Source organism: Charadrius vociferus, unplaced genomic scaffold (genome assembly GCF_000708025.1).
Source record: "Charadrius vociferus isolate BGI_N301 unplaced genomic scaffold, ASM70802v2 scaffold7, whole genome shotgun sequence".
NCBI lineage: Eukaryota > Metazoa > Chordata > Aves > Charadriiformes > Charadriidae > Charadrius > Charadrius vociferus.
Genome location: NW_009649308.1, coordinates 2,646,425 through 2,667,929, shown reverse-complemented (window position 1 = coordinate 2,667,929; position 21,505 = coordinate 2,646,425). Strand labels below are relative to the sequence as shown.

Sequence of the window (21,505 nt, the reverse complement as noted above, 5' to 3'; positions counted from 1 at the left end):
AGACCAGGTAATGGGTACCTCTGGACATCAAAACACACTCCTCTCAAAACAAAGTTTGGTCAGAGTGCTTAAGTTTGAGCTTCCCAATAACCCATTAAATGTGAATTAACTAGGCAACAGGATCATCCCATGGGTTCACCAAATATCCGCACATTTGAAGCAAAAGCACACATCTGAAGCCTAGCACACATCTATCTTAAAGATTTCCATTCCTTTTCTTAAGGAAAAGCTCTTTAAATAGACCAAGACCAGTGGTTTAAAAAAAAAAAAAAAAAGCAAGCTAAAGTAAACACAGATGCCCCAAAATCAGCACTTTTCCAGGCAGTCGAGCTGCCTAAAGCAGTTTGTTACATTTTAGAAAAAAGGTGCGCTACAACATCCATCTGAACAGATAAGTGATCTTGAAACAAGTTATATATTCACATGCCGATGTTGTGGGGTTTATTTTCATTTCCATTAATTTGGTAATGAGTTTAAAGGGTGTGTCTTTTGTAACCTAATTTATCTGCAACATTAGCTTGCTAATATAAGCAACAATATACAACATCCTCAATTTCATCGTTTCATTCTATATGCAGACCAGACTCAGCCACTATCGATAGCACCAACAAAGAGATACTTAGAAATGTCTAATACAGACCAAACATTTTTCATTTTCTGAAGCGTATGATTTCACATGCAATTAAGATGTTCCATGTTAATTACTCTCACGGAATACTGCATACAGCATGATGCATTTCTGATGCACAAATAGGGGACTTTTCAGACTGCCATGAATCCAAGAAAATTTTCTGTTGACCACTTAATTTTCTTTTTTATTAAATTTAGGACTGTTGATTCTCCCTGCTGTAACTGTAGTCCATACCTAAGGCTCAACCTCAGTCCACTAGGCAAGAAAGCACATCCAAGACCCCAAACCACCCCAAATAATTCTTTGTTATACTATTTCCGCAACAGTCGAGTTCTTAGTCATTTATACAGACTACATCCATAGGATATTTTTTTTGGTTTAAATTAACCGCTTTTATTGGAAATCAGTTTATTATGTTCAGTGCAAAAATGTAAGGAAAAGTCTTGTCCTATTGAACCCTCAAGCAGAAACACAAAACAATAATCTATGATTTTTGCTGTTTTTTATTATCCACTTCCATACAGCACTCAAAGCACACAAATTACTGGTTTGAAGCCTATTGTAAAGAAGTTTTTAAACAACATCGAAAAGTAATAGTAGCAACTAATTCATATTCACGGTTTAGTAGCAATTATTTAGCTCCATCATGAGTTGCTCAAGATGGATGATCTTTATAACCATGAAAGTAGTAGGGACAGATGCCAGATACACCTAAAAAAACCTGTTAGTAGGAAAAAGACTAATCCCCTGATGTAGGCTAAAGATCCACAGGCTGCTGTGAGACTCATACTGCTGAAGAGTAAAGAGCTGTTGTAGTAAATTGAACCCTTTTGATGGTGAAAACAGCATAAAAGTGTGACTTGAAAGCTACACTGTACTTAAGCCTAGTGAAACTCCAGCAAGGAGAACCTTGCAGATCAAATGGGAATCTGTTTAGAACACTTAACTCAGAAGAGCTAACCTCACTTTTCATAACATATATAAACCTGTCTTCTACTGTTTAGGTATTACAAGTTCTTTTAGTCACCCTGATTTTCATGGATTTTAATACAGCTGGAAAAGACTGTGACTAGTGCCCTTCAGGATGAAAACTTAAAGTACTGTTAAGTTCAAGTGGACAACAAACAAGCTTATTACACACTACTGAAGAAATTACATCAAGTTATGCCTCGTCACTTTTTACAAAGTTCTTTAAAGTAGCCACCAGAACCAATATCAACATCTTTCCCCACCCCTCCATACAGGAGTTCCACTCCACGTCTTACTGTTTCTGGAAATAGACGAAATATTTAACAATACGCAGGCTAAAAAATTTGAGACCCACCTTTCCTCCTGCAGATGAATACAGAACTCAGCTTACCACAACCATACAGCAGGGTTCCTGAAGCAAACTGAGGAATACTCACTGAAAGCTAATTAATCTATTCCCTTTTAATATTCTATACTGAAGGGTTTTGCAGAGAAACATACTGCAGTTCAGGAAAATCAGTTATCTTTCACAGTAAGCGCTCCTACAAAGGGCACAGAGTCTACACTCAGTATCATACTCACAGTCCTTAGTTTTGCTGCTGGCTTGTTGAAAGCCAGCATGGTACACAATATTTGATATTGGAGACACAAAGGCTTGAAAAAGCTCATCTATAACTAAATAATTTGTTAGTAAATAAATAAATAAATTTGTTAATAAATAAATAAATAACACTTGTATTCAAGAAGCTACACCTATTTGCTTCTTGAACTCACGAATGCTCGTAAAGAAGAGAGATTTTTATCTATGTTTCAAAAAAAAAAAAGCTGTATAAAAATATTTTTTCCACCTCTAACAAATCTTAACTTCCCACCATCATTAAGAAAAGTGCATTTAGTAAAGAAAGGAAAGAGAAACTTTCTGTTTTCAGCAGCATTTGCTACTTCATAGGCTTTGAGCTTAACCCTATTGAATTTAGACTTTTGCATCATTCACAAATACCTCTCACTCTTTTTAAAGAACTTTATTTTAAAAAATAGTTTTAATTCATTAGACCATACTTTATAAGTTACCAATAAGGACGGACCTGAACTTAAGCATCAGACATTTGTTGCACTTTTAAGTTTTGTAACAACATGACTTTTCAAAATAAAATTGTACATTTAGATTCACAGTTTAATTTGTTGAAATTTAATAACATTTAAAAACACTGGAATTTGAATTGAAAGGGATACATGTTAAGCACACAAATACCGAAAGAGGTCGTAACCCAAAATGCACTTGAAAATGGAATGCAGCTAATTAGTCAGACTGTAGTTTAGTAATTTCACATTTAACCTAGTTAGCACCTTAGTGAACTCGACCACTGAATATGAGAAGTATAGTGCACGTAGTGTGACAACTCAACAGGTAATGTACCATTTCATAGTTAGACTGCGTTTTCTTGAGCATTATGTGCCACATTTTTCAAAACCGGTAATATTTTAGACGTCTTCTAAAACTTGTAAATAAACAATGGCTACAGTTAAAGTCTAAACAAAGAAATATTTTCTCTCTACTTGAAGTTGAGATTTTCAAAAGCAATCATTTGTAAGGATTGCATCAACATCAGTTAGCAGAGGAAGATCAAACTTTATTGAAACTGCTTGCATACAAAATATATTGCACTATAACCAAACAAATGTCAACATAAAATCCAATCTGTTGTAGCTAATATGTACAGAGAATATTGCCCAAGAGCAGTTACATTACAAGGTCAGTCTACCTTGGTTAATTATCTACAGTATTTTAAACCAAACAGCTTACAGATGATGTGTGCAAGGTACCAATTTCTGTTTTCAAATACTATACATTCCCAAAATAAATAACTAGAAATCAACATTAATGTTTGGCAATACTTTTTAAGACATTTTTATACTTGTTAAATCATGTGCAGTTCGTTGCCATTTTTAGTATGCTCACCTGTATGCAAGGAAAAAAAAAATAATGAAAAAAGCAAAGAAACAAAACTCACAAAATACATCAGAGGCAAGGTCAAGTTTGTACAACTCTGTACACAAACAGTGGCTCTCCTTCTGGAGTAATCCGAATAAAAATGGATTAAGATGAACATCCTTATACAGTTTTGCCCAGTAAGTTTAATGTGGGATCAGAAATAAAAGAAAGCACAGCTCCTCCCACCACTTCCCACCCTTCCCTGGTGTATGACTGTACTTCGGATCAAATTCTGTGACACCTTCAAATTGGCTGGTAACTCAGACCTTGTACCCCCAAATACGATGAATTTTTATTCTAACTCCAGTATCTCCAACTACTAGATCTGTACTTTCCAGGGCATTACACGTGGCGATTTTCTTCCTACCTCTCCTGACATAGTCCCCGAATTAAAATAAGCAATTCAAAAAATTTTGGGAGGATGAAAAACATCAGCGCTTTCAACTGGTCATCTGGCCAAATAGCAGGCACACATTACTTGCTTGTGAACACGTTACATTTGTTCCCTCAGTAACAATGAGTTTTTTCATTTTCCACAATGGAAAGGTTTTTTAGTTATTTGTTTTTTTTAAAAAAAAGCTTCTGTACTGCCTACAAAGAAAAAAATTACACCCCTTTTTCAATAACACTATTTGCCAAATCTTCAGTGCAAAATAAATTTCCTATTCTTATAACTGTCTAACTCAATGTTTATGTAAGGAAAAAATTATGGAAAGCATGCACTTGTCTATAAAGTACTAATGTCTGACAAGGATTGCTACATATATTTTACATTTAGTGTTACCAACTCATCTTCCCTGATTTCTGCATCCAAATATAGTATTCCTACCTGCCAAGATATAAAAAAGGCACAGATCATACAACTTTTTTGCTAATGAAAATGACAATTGTTACATCACACATATTTCAGAGTCCACTAAAATATTGAAAAAGGTGGACCAGGATGTGAACTGACACAGGACATAAAACGACATAGCATTTCATGAAGAACTTGTAAGTTAGATTGAAAACAGAAGCCAATTTGATTACTGCAAACACTATTTATTCTGAAAATTGAAATTGAGCAGTGAATTTGACCCGATGTGTTAAAATGGTACAACTGAACAGAAAGTTTACCAATGCACAGCTCAGTATTTTTAAAACAAACAAAAAAAAGAATCTTTCATTGTTTGAACTGCAATATGTACTTGAAAGCGATTTTCAGAAATTCAGATATTTTTATGCAAATATTTGAATAACTTCTTATTCTGAAAACAACTGCATACTGTTGATGTTAAAAAAGGCTAACGGAGAACATATGTTCATTTCATGCCCTGCGCCATCTTGCCTACTATTTGTCTTTGGCCTAACAAGTTTCTCTAACATGGAATAGGAATTACTGAAACAGTATAGGAAATATGACTTTAGAATTATGCAGTTTAGGGTACTCCATTCACCAGCGGCTGTTGACCATCTGCGCTGTCTGCTTTCTCTTTCTTCTGATTACGTTCTTTACCCGTGCGCAGCCGACTACCTTCATTGGAGGTATTCTGTAATGTTTTAGTGTGGACACTCCTTTCATTATTGCAGTCAATTCTGATCTGGAACAAGTCAGAGTTATATAAAGCATTCTCTTCCTTTCATCCACCCCTTACGCATTTGCTACCTTAACAGCCTTGGGAGGAGCACTATTTATTAAATAGTCAGAAGACCAATAGCACCACACCCTTATGGCTTTGTTAAATGTAGCCAGCTGAATGGAGGGAGTGTGAATTCTTTTCTGTTCAAATATGTCACCTACTACAAAACCAAAAAACCTCCTTTCTACCTAGCCCTGGAAGCTAAGAAAACTTTTTTCCAGTGTGTTTGTGCAAGAGAAAGCTGAACAACTAATAGCAGACAGAACTCTGAAACATCATTTCACTTTCAGGAATTCAACTTTCTATTTGTTGCACACAAACTCTTTTTTTTAAAAAAAAACCCAACCAACCAAACATAGAAAACCTGCCATCAAATGATACTAACACTAAAAAAAAAAAAGGACAATCTACCCAGCCACCCTGTGCATCTTAAAAAGTTTCATTTAATCCACCAAAACGACTTCTGCAGCCTATTTAAGTGTTCATAAAAAAATTTAAAAAAAAACATTTTGAAAGCAAAATTTTTATGCTTGTAAAGAGGGTTAGCCCTCATTCCTTGAAATATTACAAAATTTTTTTACAACTTGATCAGTCAGGTTTCAACGATATGCAGGTACTTATTTTCATATAGAATATAATCTCATCTGCATCTCGGAGCAACAGAAAAAAATCATGACGTGTTGTTAAGTGCTCTAGTCTCTTTTTCAGAATCACAGTTCTCCACTGCCTACTTCAAACTTTATACGTTAATTAGCAATTAAATATAAAAGTTCCGTAGCCATAATTTTTTTTTTTGGCACATTAATTGTTTGCATTTCCAGGTACTACACCTTCAAGTTCAACACTCACACTTGGAAAACTAAGCATTTGGTCACTTTTTCCATCCACCCCCCCCTCCTTATTAAACAAGCTTTCTAAAACCAAACCAAGAGTCTGATAGTCTCCCATCAGAATCATGACTCCTGGTAACACCACACAGAAGACAGCAGCTTGCAGCTGCTCACTGTTCTTCCTCCCAACACAATTCATCCTACGCGGTAAGAGATGGTAGAAGGTTTGTATGTTATCATATGAAGCAAGAACAGTTTCCATGTAGGTTTTTTTTTAGCAAATACACATAAAATGTCAGCCTGAGTAACTTTACACAGCAAAACATATTTGAAAAAATTGTAGAAATATCTTTATAAAAGGCTATAAAATATTTCAAGTTATAAAATATTTCAATATATGACTTGAACATTTTCTTGATGCACATTTTTAACTTACTTTCTAGATTGCACAGCCTTCAATTGCAAATGTTTCATTTAGCAGTGAAGGTAGTTTCTGAAGTTTAATCTTTCTTACTCTGAAGATTCTGGCTACAACACACTCTCTCTTTATATAAAGCGTTAAGGATTCTCCTCCCTCAGGTATATAGGCGACAAATAATACACAACGCAGCAAGAAAGAAAAGCTAAAAACAAAAAGCTAGTAAGAACAAAGACTGAAATCAAGCTGGTTAGTAAATCCTTGGGACTCGTGATCAGAGTTCTAACCAAAGGGAGAGCTAAGCTCACATTATGGAGTTGCATCTTTACACAGCTTGATATATTGATATTCCTGTGTATATGTTACAAAATGACACAGAACTCTTGTAGATCTGATTAGGGAATTAGGGAATAAGGAACCACAAGGCTACTGTGTTGCTTGTGGCTTTGAGGACTCTAATGTCTATATATGACACTTATGCAATTTTAAACAGTGCAGAGTTCCAATAAGAGAAAAATTACCTCAAGAGATCCATCTGCTGTTCTCCCTTTTGCATCTCTTGAGTTACGCTGACGGTTATCCGTTCGTGACTGTTCATCATTTCCTGTAAGAATTACTCAACTAAGTTGTTTGACGAGGACATATAACCTTCTTTTCCTTAAAATTTATGCACGCATAATAGAGAATTACTTCAAAATTATCATGCTGAAGAACATTAAACAAATATCCTTAATAACATATAGCAACAGTTCTTAAACTATGGCTGAAGAATCACTAAAGAAAAAGATTTTTCTATGTCCACTCAAAAACGAACTTGATTCCTTGACCTCCACATGCAATGGCACAGCCCACAAACTTGAGTCAAGATGCTTATTAGGAAAGCAAATGATTTAGAATGCCATCTCAATTTATTTATATAGGGAAAAGAGGCTATATATATATATATATAATATACACATATGAAGAGCCACTGGGATGGAATGCCTCTGGGATGGAATGCCTCCTCAGTGATTCTGCAGATGACAAACTGTGGGAAGTGGTTTGATACGCTGGGGGTCAGGGCTGCTAATCACAAGGACCTCAACAAGCTGAAGGAATGGGCTGACAGAAAATTCATTAGCTTTAAAGATGAATCTGAAGTCCCACAGCTTCGACAGGATAACCCCATGCAATAGCACACGCTGTGGACTGACTGTGTATGCAGCAGCCCCATACAAAAGGAGCTGTCCTGGTAGACAACTTGAATAAGACATGAGTGTGCTCTTGCAACAGTGACAGCTGACTGAACAATGGGTTGTGTTAGTAGCAGTGTGGCCAACAGGTCAAAAGAAGGGATTACTCCCCTCTGCTCAACATTCAACATCTCTGAAATAAAACACTCCATTTAAAAGACTGACAAAGCAAGAGGCTGACAGAAGTGAGTTTGCTTAAGGATTCCAACACCGACCTCTTTTTCAAAATTTAAGTCTACATTTACCTTTGAATCCTCCGCGACCCCTCCCTCCTTGCCCTCTTGCACCACCTCCACGTCTTCGTCCATCTCCTCTGCGAAGGTAGTTGTCTCGCTCCTCTTCTGCTGGCGCTGCTGACCAATCACTAAGTTCGTCTCTGTGATCAGATTCTGTTTCAGAAGCATTTGATGCTTCAGAATTAGTTCCTATCAAGAGGATAAAAAAAATCCAAACATGCCAGTGTAGCTTAGCATGAAGATACTATAGCAGAATGAAAGAAAGTACATATTTAAAATTTTTTTTTTTTAGACAGCTTTGTGACATTTTGCCTCCAAACCTCTATAGCATAATACAGAAACGTGTATAATATACGTTACTTCTTCAAAAAGTCAGGACAGACATAAAAGTTAGAAGTGTGTTTAAAGATAAATAATGGAGCGTGCCACATGTTTATAGTTACTTGGCATTATCAGCCTATCAGTTATCGAATCTACTACGCAAATGTAGCAAGTCTAGTAAAACATTAGGGGTCTAACAGACTAGACTTTCTTCCATATTCCTAAAACTGAAAGTTCTGAACATAACCTGTCCTGTCTTCCCTCACCTCCTCTATGAAAAGAAAAAAATTCCATCACGAAACAGCCTGTAACACACACTACAAAAGCAGAGAACAAAGTTAGAATGCTAGAAATGTTTCAAATTCAAAGTAACTGGCCATTACAATTTTTCCAGTTAACAAATCACCTTCATGATGAAAGCTGGTTCTTTTGCCCCCCCTTTTTTTCCCCCCTTGTAACCCTGTAATTATCAGCCAGGTGAGCTCACATCTTCTAAAAATAGTAAAAGGGCTTCAGCACAAAACCATGAATTTTGTATCATCTAGAACGTAAGCTGACTGTCTTATCCAGCTCATACTACAGGCCTTTCAGTCAGCTGGCCTATGGTATGGATAATGAAGTAATAGATTGGTCTGAAGCACCACAATCCTGAAAACTATTCATTAGTGAGTTATACAAGGCTTTAAAAAGGAATACTATATTTTGGTGACCATGCTCTTTTAGTAAAGAGATAAGAGTTCAATTTTATATGAGGAAAATAACTTTTTCTGCAAATTGAGCTACCCAGTATTTTCACTTATAAATATTTACATTAAGATAGCCTCTTACAGGCTCAAATGAAAACTGAGGCTTTATTATTGTTCAAAATAGAGATAAAATAAAAACCCCTGCTCTAAACAGTTCATAATGTAGAAGACATAAGCATGCCGTAAGAGACAGGAACTGCACGGAAATAGGTTTAGATTACGTACTACATTTTACTTCAGAGTACCTTCCACAGCATAAAGCTTTATATAATCTTAAAACAGAAATTCAGTTAATATTTGAACAGCTCTGTTTCCAAGTCCAGTCTTTTTCAAGATATCAAAAGACCAATAGGCCACTCTTAAAACCGTAACTGTACTTTTAGTTGCCTACCTGAAGCATAGCCTGGACCACGTCTGCTATGCCCTCTGTTTCTGTAAGGTCGACTACCGCGTCCAAGTCCTGGACCATCATCAGTCATGTACCCTTTTTCTTTATCAGTACGATTTGGTGGTGGCCTAGAAGTAGCTCCAATCTGTCGAAGCTGCTCATCAATTTGCAATCTTTCCAAACGCAGCTGGTCTACTTCCTACACAAACACAAGCAGAGCAAGTCATATGTAACCACTATTTAATGATCTGAATGTAGACATGCAGCTCTCAAAGAAAGAGCACTGAAGTATTGCAACTAATAATCTCTTTAATACTTAAATAGTAACTCAGCTTTGAGAATAATTTGTTTACCAAAAAAATACTTTCAAGCTTCCAAATCTGTTACCAATACAATTTTCCCTCTGGCACAGTTGGCAAGTTTAGGTTTGTTTAAAAAAAAAATTTATCAAGAAAAAGCACTCGAATCAACTGTTTCAGAAGACACAATTAACTATACTTCAGTATTAAATTGACGAGATTTTTACCCTTAAGTTAAACATTTTTAAATAGAGAAAGTAACATTCTTTATTTTTGAAAACAGTAATATCATCCATTTATAGCTTTCCAACAATGGTATAATTTAAACTTTTTAGATTCCAACAGAAGTTTCTTACACTGCTGCATGTAACAAATACCAAAGTTATTAAACAATTACGATGCAATAATGTTGTTTCATAAATAGGGGCTAGAGGTTACTCTGCTGTTAAACTCTACCTAATTACAATGAATACTACCAGGGAAGTGAGGAAGCATAAATGCAGAGAGAGCAAAGTGCTGTAACTCAGGCATGTAACAGCCAGCACGCAGAATTCTTACCACACAACTACCAGAAAAGACATGCACAATAATTATCTACAGCAACATATATTTAGAGAATACTTTTGTCAGTTTCAGATGTTGTCTAGCAAGCATCAAAAACTGGCAGCCACTTTTTTTTTTTTAATTATATCAGGGAGAAAGTTATTGATGAAAGTTTCAGTGTGATATTGAAAGGGACCCGTGGAGGTCACCTTGTCCAGCTAGGGCTTTGACAAGATCCCTTGGCACTCAGGGATGCACCCCATCGGGTCCTGCAGACTTGTGTGTATCTCTTTTTCCCCCCAAGATGTTCCCTAACTCAATCTTCCTTTAGGGAGGGCAAGTCTTCACTGCTCCAGACTCTCCCATTGTTTTCAGGGGCCTGGCAATTCTTCGGACAAATCTTATCAATAATAAAACCAAAGTGAAGATGACATTCAGTACCTCATCTTTCTCCTCTGTGACCAAGTTCCCTCCCTACTCCATTCAGCAGCAAGCCTGCGTCTTGCTGCCAATAGACCTGTAGAAGCCCTTCTTGTTACCCTTCACATCCTTGCCATGTTCAACTCCAGATGAACTTTGGCTTTCCCAAATTCATCCCTGCACACTCAGATTGTGTCTTTATATTCTGAAATAGTGAGCATGCAAGAAAGAAGCTTGATTTTTAGTACTAGTTTTCACGTGGTCCTTCTCTGCCTGTACTGCCTGATAGCTGCAGAGCTGCTGTATCTCTGCTCCAAAAAACTAATAAATCCAGTGCTCCACAAGCAGGATTAAAAGGTACAGTTATTGCATAGATAAGTAAGGGAAAAGTAGTTTCTTCTAACTTCTAATACTTGTACTAAAAAGTTTCTTTTAGCTATGTACAGAAATTTTAGCATTCTAGAACACTCAATGATAGCTATGGCACAGACTCGACATGTATCAAAACAAGAGTGGTCTTGAGTTTCAAAAGAAATGCAAGAATATATTTAATTAAATGAACTCAAAGCAGTCCCTGTTAGCATCTGGCCCTGCCATTAAATATTGAGCATCTGGCCATAATAGCTATAAGCAAAAGTAACTGTAAGCAATAACGTGGGCTATTTTTGCTCCCTGTACAAAAGACAACTTCTCCAGTAGTCTGCAGTGCTTATGGAGCCAAGAGGCAAACGCAACACAGAAAGCCAAATTGCCTACAAAACATCCTCAAGTATGAAATGTCAATTAACTACAGAAAAAGAAGTTTAGGATTTCAGAATGAAATGCCCACCGTATACAAGATCTCTGCATAGAACCCTGTGCTTGCTTTGCAGTTGCATGAGGGACTGACTATTCCTTGTACATAAAGTTGTCAGCATTTTGTGAGATAGTTTTTTCCTTATTCCTTTGTATTTTGCATTCTGAGAAACATGTTTTTCACCCCCTCAAGATAAACGATTCTTTTAATAAAACATTGCTTTTACAAGAAGCCGTTTTAGACTGAAAGCCTGTTACAACACCAATTTTTCCAACAGTCTTTGGGGCCTGAACAGATTTTGATCATCGTCTTGTTACAGTCTTAAGTATTGATCGAAAAATTTCCATGGTAAAGCAGCATCATTTTCCTCACCTTTAAATAATTAAGATGATAATCCAGAAGAACAGTTGCATTAGTGATGCTATCCTTGGTTCCCACAAACACAAATGGTACCATTCCCTAAAACACATTAACAGTAGTCATATGGTTATTATTAGGCATCAAATACTGAAGAGAACCAAACATATTGCTCGAAAACTTGAAAATTATTTTTACAACATGGATAAGCATATATCAAAAAATAAATTAGATAATAGTATATTGAAATATAAATTTAAATAAAAAGTATAAATAAAGTTGACTAGATCATGTAGACCAATTCCCTTTATGCAGAGAGCTTATTTTAAATAAGAAAATTTAGAGTATGTATCACAATGCCACCATTTATTTTTCTGAAAAAATTAAAAAAACTGAAGAGTCAATTCAAAGCATTTCAGGTTTCCTCCCTTCAAAGTTAATACCACATTTGCTGAACACATCTGCTCTCTCACACTAGGTTCTTTTAGGCTACGCATCAGTAAAGAAACATTTGAATTTACTTTTAAAAAATGTTTATCAATTAACACCGCATCATAAAACAAAACTTGATCCTTCTGAGTATCTCTCAATTTGTAAAAGGCAAACAAAAAATATTCAAGAAATAAGAGTTTGAGTTTCAAGTAATGATTGCCACCTTCCATTTATTTTAAGTTTCACACGTATTATTTAAGCGATTCAACAAATACCTGAAAAATGTAAAGCTGGAAATGCCTCAAATTATGACACTTAGAGATAAAATATCTAAAGACTAACTTAAGCAGCCAAAGTAGGCTAAGGAATCTAGTTAAAAGTGGCCCTGAGTGCTAAAAAACCCTAAACTTTAGCAGATACAAGGATAATTTCCACACCAAAACTCCTGGCACTAAAATAGGTCTATGCAGATCTCAAAGGTGTGACTGCAGCCCACGCAGACCCCACAAGCTAGCTTTAAACTACCTGACTCTTGTACCAGCTGCAGCCTCACCATGGCAGTATAAACTTCACTGTGGACTGCAGAAGTCAACCTGAAAGTCTCAAAACCTCAGCTGCTGAAACCTATGCCATTGGAGACCCAGAGCTTGGCTACGCCTACTGAATTCATTTAAATTTTTTTTGGTATCTCATCATGACCTCTAAAGACACCTTTAATTTTCACTTACGCATACCCTTTACAGGACTGCATTCCAAAGGAGTTGTGGGGTTTTTTTTTTGTTTTGTTTTGTTTTTTTAAGTGAAGCTATTTGAGACACAAACATCTTAACACATGCACAGTACACTGAAGTTCCCTAAGAGTGGTAAGTCTATAGTTTGTCTCTGCTTTTTAGGTCTTTTTGAGTTTTTCGATTTTTTTCTTCTTCTTTTACATACAAACAACTTTTGTTAGATCTTAAACATTTGCATTAAATAAGAAGAAAAAAAATAGTTACACAACCCTCTAACCCTAAGAAACCTCAACACTAACACTAACTTTCATGAGCATTAGCAATCCTTTAGCCACAGGCATCGTTGACTGAAATGTTTTATTATCTGGGGTATTTTAGGTTTACAAATAAACTTAAAACAACTAACCCTTACCTGCCAAGATTTGATCTCAGGTTTCTGTGTTGCTCCTGGTATGACACAACTAACACATGAAGCAGCGTAAGCAACACCAGTGTTAGCAATGCCAGTAACAGGTAAAACAGAAGTATGAATGCAGACCTTGGCCAGTAAAAATAGCTTTCAAGTTAATCTATAGAAGCTGTATTTTGAAGAACACTAATAAGCTTTTTCAAGCCCAAAGAAAAAAAAGAAAACCTGACATACTAATTGCAGCCATGACCACTTGCTCTTTCACCCTTCTCTTATTCTGCACACCGACACATTAAAAATGTTGAAAGTTTTAGCCTGCAGCAACAATAGAACCCTCTTGCTTATTAAGCTAGTTTAAGAATTTTATGCTGCAAGAATTTATCATTAGAAATGAAGTATGATATAGCAGTGAATCCTTTAAATCTAAACATCAACTATTTTACCTTTTCAGATAGATGTAAAACTATTAACGTAGAAAAAAAACTTACTTAATTGCTTAGGCACCACTTATAGAAAGATGGAAATCACATTGCGGGTCTTCAACAATAGTTTTACAGTTATAATACAGAAAGTGAAATAACTACTCAAGTGAGAACGTAAGGGTTCCACAGATGCGTTCCACATCTTATTCAAAGTAGCAAAGGTTCCTTACCTGGTAGATATTTAAATTTACAGGTAAATTAAAGACAGTTTGGTTTTCTGTAAGCACATTTCACATTTGAAATTTCAGGGAATCTTTTTGCATTGAGATGTTGAAAGCTTCACGCCCAAAGCTTTCCTTGCAAATCTGCAATCTTTCCCCTCAACACAGCCCCACGTAAAAGAACCTCAAATTACAACGTTCAAGACTTCATTAGGCCCTTTACAAGGCTGATAGCCTTCCTGTGCAAACCTGGAGTATCACATCCTTCATGTCCACACTTGTTTTTTTCTTTAGGTTACAATTACAGGCTACTGTGAATGTAGGTAATATTTGAAAAAAGAGAGGTATATACATAAACCACAAACTTTCATTACAATGTAAGAAATCAGTAGTAAAAGTTTAAACCAGGTAAAACTAAGAGATCGAACTCAAAGCAAATTAATGAATGAAAGCAGTAAGTTTCACAAATAATGATTTACAGCTTAGCAAGGGCTGGGAAAAAGGTCACTGCTTCTACAAGGAATAAAATTAAATCTCTAAGAAGGTGCATCATCAAAAAATTTCATAAAGCATTTTTCAAACACAGATAACAATCCAAATTTATATAAGAATTCCCATAGCATTAATAAGGAAATATAGATTCCATCAGAGAAAACACACATTAATCAAAACTTTATCTTACCACTACAAAGATACAGGTAAGAATTTATTTTATCACTGGGTAGAATATAACCACCGATTAGCACATACAGAAATAACATTAACTGAAAACATACCTCCTCTTGTGGAATATTTTTATCATTTTCAGCCTCAATTCTCACTCTTACAACACCGGATTTGTCCACTATCTCCTGAATCAGTTTTCCATTTTTTCCTATTACTTTTCCTACAGAAAGAACATACAGAACATTCCACCTTCAGGGTTTTTCCCCAAACCTGAGAGTATTACTGTATTCTAATTAAACAAGGCTATTTAACACCAGTGCAAGAACTTGTCAAAAACAACTTAATACTCCAAAACAAAGATTTAGTTAACGAGCCATGAACTAAAATGTCTAAGTAAGCTTGGGGCATTAATTTTGGTAATGTTGCAAAGCAACCACTGCAGCATACAGGAAAAGAGGTACTTTATTATCAAAGTTTGTTACTGAGTATAATTCACTTTTTCAAAGCTCCTACCAGAGAAAAAAGGAAATTCAAATCACAAATGCCTTACCTTTGTACAAAACAATTAGAAATTACACATCTTGATTACAGAAATATTCTGTATCTTGCACGTTTATTTGGCTTTGCTTTGGTAGGTTTAAAATAACTTCAGTAGTTTACAAATAGACATTGCTGGTTGCATTTAAAAAACAAACAAACAAACAAAAACCCCTCTTACAATGCCCTAATATCTTCTGTAACTACCTTTTGGGTAGAGAACAAAGCAAAACTCTTCATCCGTTCACTAAAATTTTAGTTGACAAAATTTTCTGAAATTACCAAAGATACTATTTGAACAATACACAAAATTCTCGTCTCTGAAACAGAGCTTTTTTTGAGATATTTGGAAGTAGTTTATAATTCATTAAAAAGTCAAAGAAAAAAAGAAATAAAATTCTACTCTAATGCCAGTAATGCATATATTTGTCTTTGGAACCAGACATTGCAATTTGAGACAATGAAAATAAAAACTAAGCAAAATAACTGTCTGTCCAAAAGTGGAAAGGAAAACTGAGCTGCTTGGAAGGTAATGAGGAAAGGTCATATCCTTCTATCATAACACTAAAAAGCTTAAAGAGCAATGTAAAAGCAATAGTTTCTGCATATAACAGAAATAAGTATTTTTTTTTTTTTAACAAAACTGCTGGCAAACTTGTAACCTTTTTCACAGCCACATGACTGAAATAAAGGTAAAAATACTGAGTGCATGACAGCTATTGTTTTGCCAATACAATTAATTCATTAAAAGCAAATTAAACCCACTTTTAATCACAGAGGACATTGCTCATGTTATTCAAAGCTAAATAACTTTTCATTTTTGCATTTCAATTTTTCTACAATGAATTTTTAAATCCTACGTATTTGCAGAAAACATGACAAAAGATGGCCAGTAAGTTCTTCCTTGATGACAAAGGCTGCTCTGAGAGTCAAAAACTTCTGAGTACTTTATTCCGTTACACATCATGGGCAAATGTAACAGTAGCTTAGTGATAAATGTAAAAAAGCCTAGTGATTTAAAAAAGTCAAGTAAAACAAACAAAAAAGAAAAAAGAAAACCAAGTAAAAAGAAAAGAATTACTCTTACAGTGGTTGTCCCAATGAAAGAAAAACATCTTTTTAAATATTTGGTTTTAGTTAGAATTCAGCAACATACATAAAAATCTTCAAAAATAATTAAGGACTGTATGCATATATTTTTATCCTATGTTTCAGGCTATACATTTCCATACATCCTTTAAAAAAAGCAACATCTTGAGTGATTTTCTTGTTGTTTGTTTTTGTCCGGTTTGAAATTTTTTAAAGGATCATTAAGTAGAAAAAGCCAGATGTTTGCATTTTCTTTAGATAAAAAAAAATAAATCAGCACATCAATAACGTAGGAAAAGGAAAAGTGTCTTCTGGCTTTTTAAAGCAAATTATTTAGTTTTCTGGCAAATTATTAGAAATTTAAAAAAGCAAATTATCAAACATAGCTTATTTTGGATATAACATATGGTTTAGTCAATTTTATATTCTACAGGATCCAGGCCAAGAAGCAGAGTAGAAATGAAGAACTGCCAAAATGAAGTTCTAAACAGAAAACAAAAAGAAATTAAAACCGCAAGTTAAAATAATGATGGCAGCTTATCATTTTTACTAATCACCAGTAGAATGAGGAGGAAGTAGGAAAGGGAAAACGACTGTTTTAAAATCAATTCCAGAGCTGTAGGGCCACTTTTGTAAGTACTTGTCCCACTGAAAAATTTCATACTGCTTTAACACACTGCTTGACAACCTATTAAAGTATTTGCTTTTAGTGGTATGTTATACTGTATAGTATTTCTCCTGTTCTTCTCTTGTCTACTGAATTAAGCCATATATTTTTATGTTGCTTTGTAGCATCGAAAGATCATCAAAAGATTTCCCCACACACACAAGTGCTGCATGAATTCTTGAGGACTTTTTTAGGGTGTTTGATAACAGAAATCTGTTAGATTGTCTTTGGGGTATTTTCTTGATCATTGGGTACCTTAACTAGGCTTTCAGTTCATTCCACAGTGCTGCTTCTCAACAAACTGTATTTCAGATGTAAAAAGGACAGGAAAAAAGACAAATACAAGTCAAAGAAATTATTCAAAATATACTAGGAAAATATGAGACTGCAGATTCAACTGTTGTACAGCTGAACTAATCTCTGGACATCTTTGGAAGAAGTAATTTAATTCCTTGGCTCAAACCAGAAGCTATTCTACTTTATATTTAAGCATCAACACATTGCTTCTAGTTTAAGATATCCCTGAACTGCAAACCAGGAGGTAATTTCTTACTATGTATCGAAGGTAAATGTGGCCATAAAAATCCTGCATGGAGCTGGAAAACAAAACAAAAAACCTAAACCCCAAAACTCTGTACCACCTAGAACCCTTTTACAAAGAGAACTTCTTCAAATTTTTGCCCTGACAACATTCTAAAAGTAAAAAACACTTCTCACAAGGCATTTTTGCTTATTGTCACAGGTAGCCTCCAGAATTGACATACCTACTAAATTTCTTGGGACTTGTATGACATCTTCAGCAAATTCAAGGTAACTTCTTGCCTTTTTCACTGCATCTTGATCCTAAAATAGATAGAGGTATGAGAAAAATGAGATCCACTTTCTCAAGTTTTCATTTTGGGGTTGTTTTGGTTTTTTTAAAGGCTAAAGAAGGGAACTTACCTCTCCATAAATATGGAATGTGCAAGTATCTTCATCAAGATCAATAGCAGTCACTCCAGGGACTTTTCTGGCTTGCTGAATATTAGCACCATGAGTGCCAATGGCCAAACCCATTAGGTCTTCACGTACAACAAACTGTTCATGAAATCGCGACGCAAGCTGTCTGGAACTCTGAAGAAAAATATAACATTAGCTTACAAAACCCCCAGTTTCAGTATTTTCTTAATTGTATAAAGCTTCCACCAACACAGCAAGCATGCAGAAGAGAGCTGGGAACAGAGGGAAGATTTTAAAAAAATATCCTGTAGTACACTGGGGAGTTTGATGGTCCTGAAAATACCCAAACATGCAGGAAACCTAGATTTCGTCAACACCCATACAATCCTGCATTGATACGAACAGCCCCTGTCAATCCCAGGTGGCCGAGATTATCAGCATGAACAGACCTCATGAGTGCAAGGAAAAGCACTCGGGAAATGCTGAATTGCATGCAGTTCACAACCTATCAAGCAAGTTGGGAAACTGTTAAAGATAAGTGGACACTTCTTTTTTCAAGAGCAAAAAAACACGTTTAAAAAGACTGAAACAATGACTGCTAAGTTTCTCCTACACAGCCTCTTCATACTTTCAGAAAACAGACAGTTTTCTTATAGGATGCTCGTGCTATATATAAAACAGGAATATCACTAAGTTGGGTCACTGTGAGAACTAAAAGAAATATATGGAGAGAAATCAGTAAGATACAAACATACAAAACAAAATATATATTGTTTATGATAATGAAGTTGTCATACACTTAAAGGAGGTTATAGTACTCAACTCTACAGAGAAGAGCAAATACAGATTGGGTAAAAAAAGTCATTATTTACTATAGTGAGTAAAATTCCTACATAAAAACGTGGACACCATCCACAAGAGTCTGAGCATAACAGAACACAGGAAAGTAACAATAGTTTAATCCGTTGAGGGAAGATAATTATCACGGTTGGAAATTCTCTAAGTTAAATGGAAAGAGTATTTTACAAGGAAGAAAAAAGATAAAGCTATATATTATCTTCCAGAGCCAAGAGATAGATAGATAGATAGATAGATAGATAGATATCTCCTATACACGTTTCTGCATCGCAATCAAAGCTGGAACTACTGTGAAGGCATAACAAGCACATGTTAAATTAGCAGTTTAACCTCAGCAACACGAGGCCCTACAGAGGTTGAGAAAACATCAAGAAAGTGCCCACAGCAAGTCCTACTCCATCCCAGCAACACTGCTACCATTATCTGACCCACTCCTGCTTAAAGCTGTTGATAAACATCCTATGCTAAATGGCTGTCAGAGAGAACTGGCTGCAGTAGATAGTGGTGTAGGTACCCAAGTGTCATGAAATGCTTGATATACTCAGGGAGCTCTATCAAACACTTTAACTACAGTACAGACAACACTGAAAGCAAACGTTATTTTAAATCCTCACAGATCTACATTCTAACAGGTAATCCAAATGCCGATTTACCAGTTGAGATCTGTTACAGACTGCCTTATGAGTAGAGAACAGGATGATCAAGTCACTGATCAGATCGTAACACAACCATCTATGCTACATAGGAAACGTGAAGCTACAACATCACTGGGGACCTTGGCTATGACAAACTGTAGTTTTATTGCTTGTACTGAAATATATATATTTTCTGTACATTTATATAAAACAGCTTTTATGTAAATTATGTATTAAAAGATACTTTTTTTAAACACAGGAAATTCTGTATTCTACTTCCTTCCAATAAATTAATAAGAAACAAATATGCAATTAATGTATAAATACCTACTTAGAGGCCACGACTAAATTGCATTTAGACAGAATAAAATATGAACCACAATGCAAAAGTACACTTGTAAATTCAGGCTTTTTACTATGGCAAAAAAACAACTAAGCCACATCTATTGGCAAAGAACACAAACAAGAAAAAAAATGGTTATTTTACTTGATGCTCTAAAAGTCACATTTGAGAAGTAGAGCCATGCAAGTCAAGAAGCTAATATGCAGAAAAGAAGGTATAAGATAAAACAAATGGAAAGAAAAAAACCAACTACCAGAAGAAGCTCGTCTAGTGATTACGGCTTAGAACGCAAGAAAGGTAAAACTGCTGGAAGAAAAAAGTGGCAGATATTTACAGTTCAGAGAGTAAGACACAAAAAAAGAGTTTATTTGATGGAAACAATGAGCTATTAATAATAACATAGTAAAGCTCAAAGTGTCTACTAAATATTTCATCTGCAGAAGGACATGTGCAGTCTGTTTGTATCTCAGTTTCTCAGAAATCATGAGTGTAACTTTTACTATCTGAAGCTTTTCAAGTTTGGCTGAACTTGATTTTATATTTATTATAAGTACAGGAAACAAATGCCAACCTGAAGAATACGAGCCAACTTTTGTCAAGCAAATTATAACTGTATATATTTATTGCACAACCTTCACTTCAGTACTTCTCAGGTAGAAACTTAAGTCTGGTCTTCTAGTGAGAACCAATGAAGTTCTCGAGTTCTTCACAGGAGCAAAAAGGTTCAACCTTATAATGACAGCAAGAATCCAAGATTAGACTGGGAAAGGAATCAATGACAACAGCTGTTGCTGCATGCATTTGTGGGGGCATGTAAAGAGAATTAGCTCTAAAGAGGCTGTTGTTCTTCCCACCTCCAAAATAATACTTTGCACTTCAAGAGGTAAACTGCCCACACAATCGTCAGCTCTGGAGGAAGACAGAGAAGAATGGATTACTGAAGAGCTACAGTGGGGTGCTCAAGAAGGAACACCACTGACAAGAAACTGGTCCTTTCTCGGTCTTGAAAAGAATCAAGACCTAAACAAACTACGATTACAGCTCTGAAATACAGAAATCAAAAGACTAGAAAGAGAACAACAGAAGAAAGAACTTTTTATCAGTGAGTGCACCTATTGCATACAAGAGGCCTGAACTACTACACCACAGCCCACTTCAAACTAAAACTAAACAGATGTAACCCTTGGGGTGGAGAATGAAACCTGGCTCCACAGTAACAGAGCTGGTACACACCCGTGTAAAACTGAATTACAATTGTTCTATGGGTACTTCTAGTTCTTGACATCTAAAAAGAATTTTTCAGAAACGTTGCTATTTTTTCTGATTTGTAGATAGGAGAAAAACCATGAAGAAGTGTTAATTCTACTGTCTAAAGATCCCCTTATTTCCTAGCCTACTCTTTCTTTTTTTTCTTTTTCCCATGGACAAGTATGAGTCAAGCTTCTTGCCAGTCAACACCCACTCTCCAGTCACAGGAATATCAGAAGCTGTATCTACTGTGAGATGACTTTCTAGTATTTTACCTATAGGCAAACCCATCCCTTTGTACATCCTACCAACATCAGTCTGACCCCTACCATCTCTCATTTTCACTGTGGTCTTTTGCAAGATCCAGTTCTAGTCCATCTCAGTATGATGCCATATTAAACCCCATCTATTTTTAAAAAAAAGTATTTCAAAGTTATTGAAAACATGGCACTATTCATGTAACAATGGCTAGTTATTTTATGCTACAAACTATGAAAAAATATATGTGTG

General features: G+C 35.4%; 1 protein-coding gene across 1 annotated transcript in view; it reads right to left on the bottom strand.

The window, feature by feature from the left end:
- Positions 1–2,931: 2,931 nt before the first annotated feature.
- Positions 2,932–21,505, bottom strand: part of FMR1 (fragile X mental retardation 1) — a 24,899-nt gene continuing 6,325 nt past the window's right edge. Inside the window, 10 exon segments of the mRNA XM_009889256.1 lie at positions 2,932–5,173; positions 6,982–7,064; positions 7,938–8,117; positions 9,387–9,582; positions 11,814–11,900; positions 13,374–13,514; positions 13,516–13,539; positions 14,790–14,899; positions 17,737–17,815; positions 17,915–18,085. Coding sequence (XP_009887558.1) covers positions 5,012–5,173; positions 6,982–7,064; positions 7,938–8,117; positions 9,387–9,582; positions 11,814–11,900; positions 13,374–13,514; positions 13,516–13,539; positions 14,790–14,899; positions 17,737–17,815; positions 17,915–18,085 — 1,233 coding nt within the window. The 3' untranslated portion in view covers positions 2,932–5,011.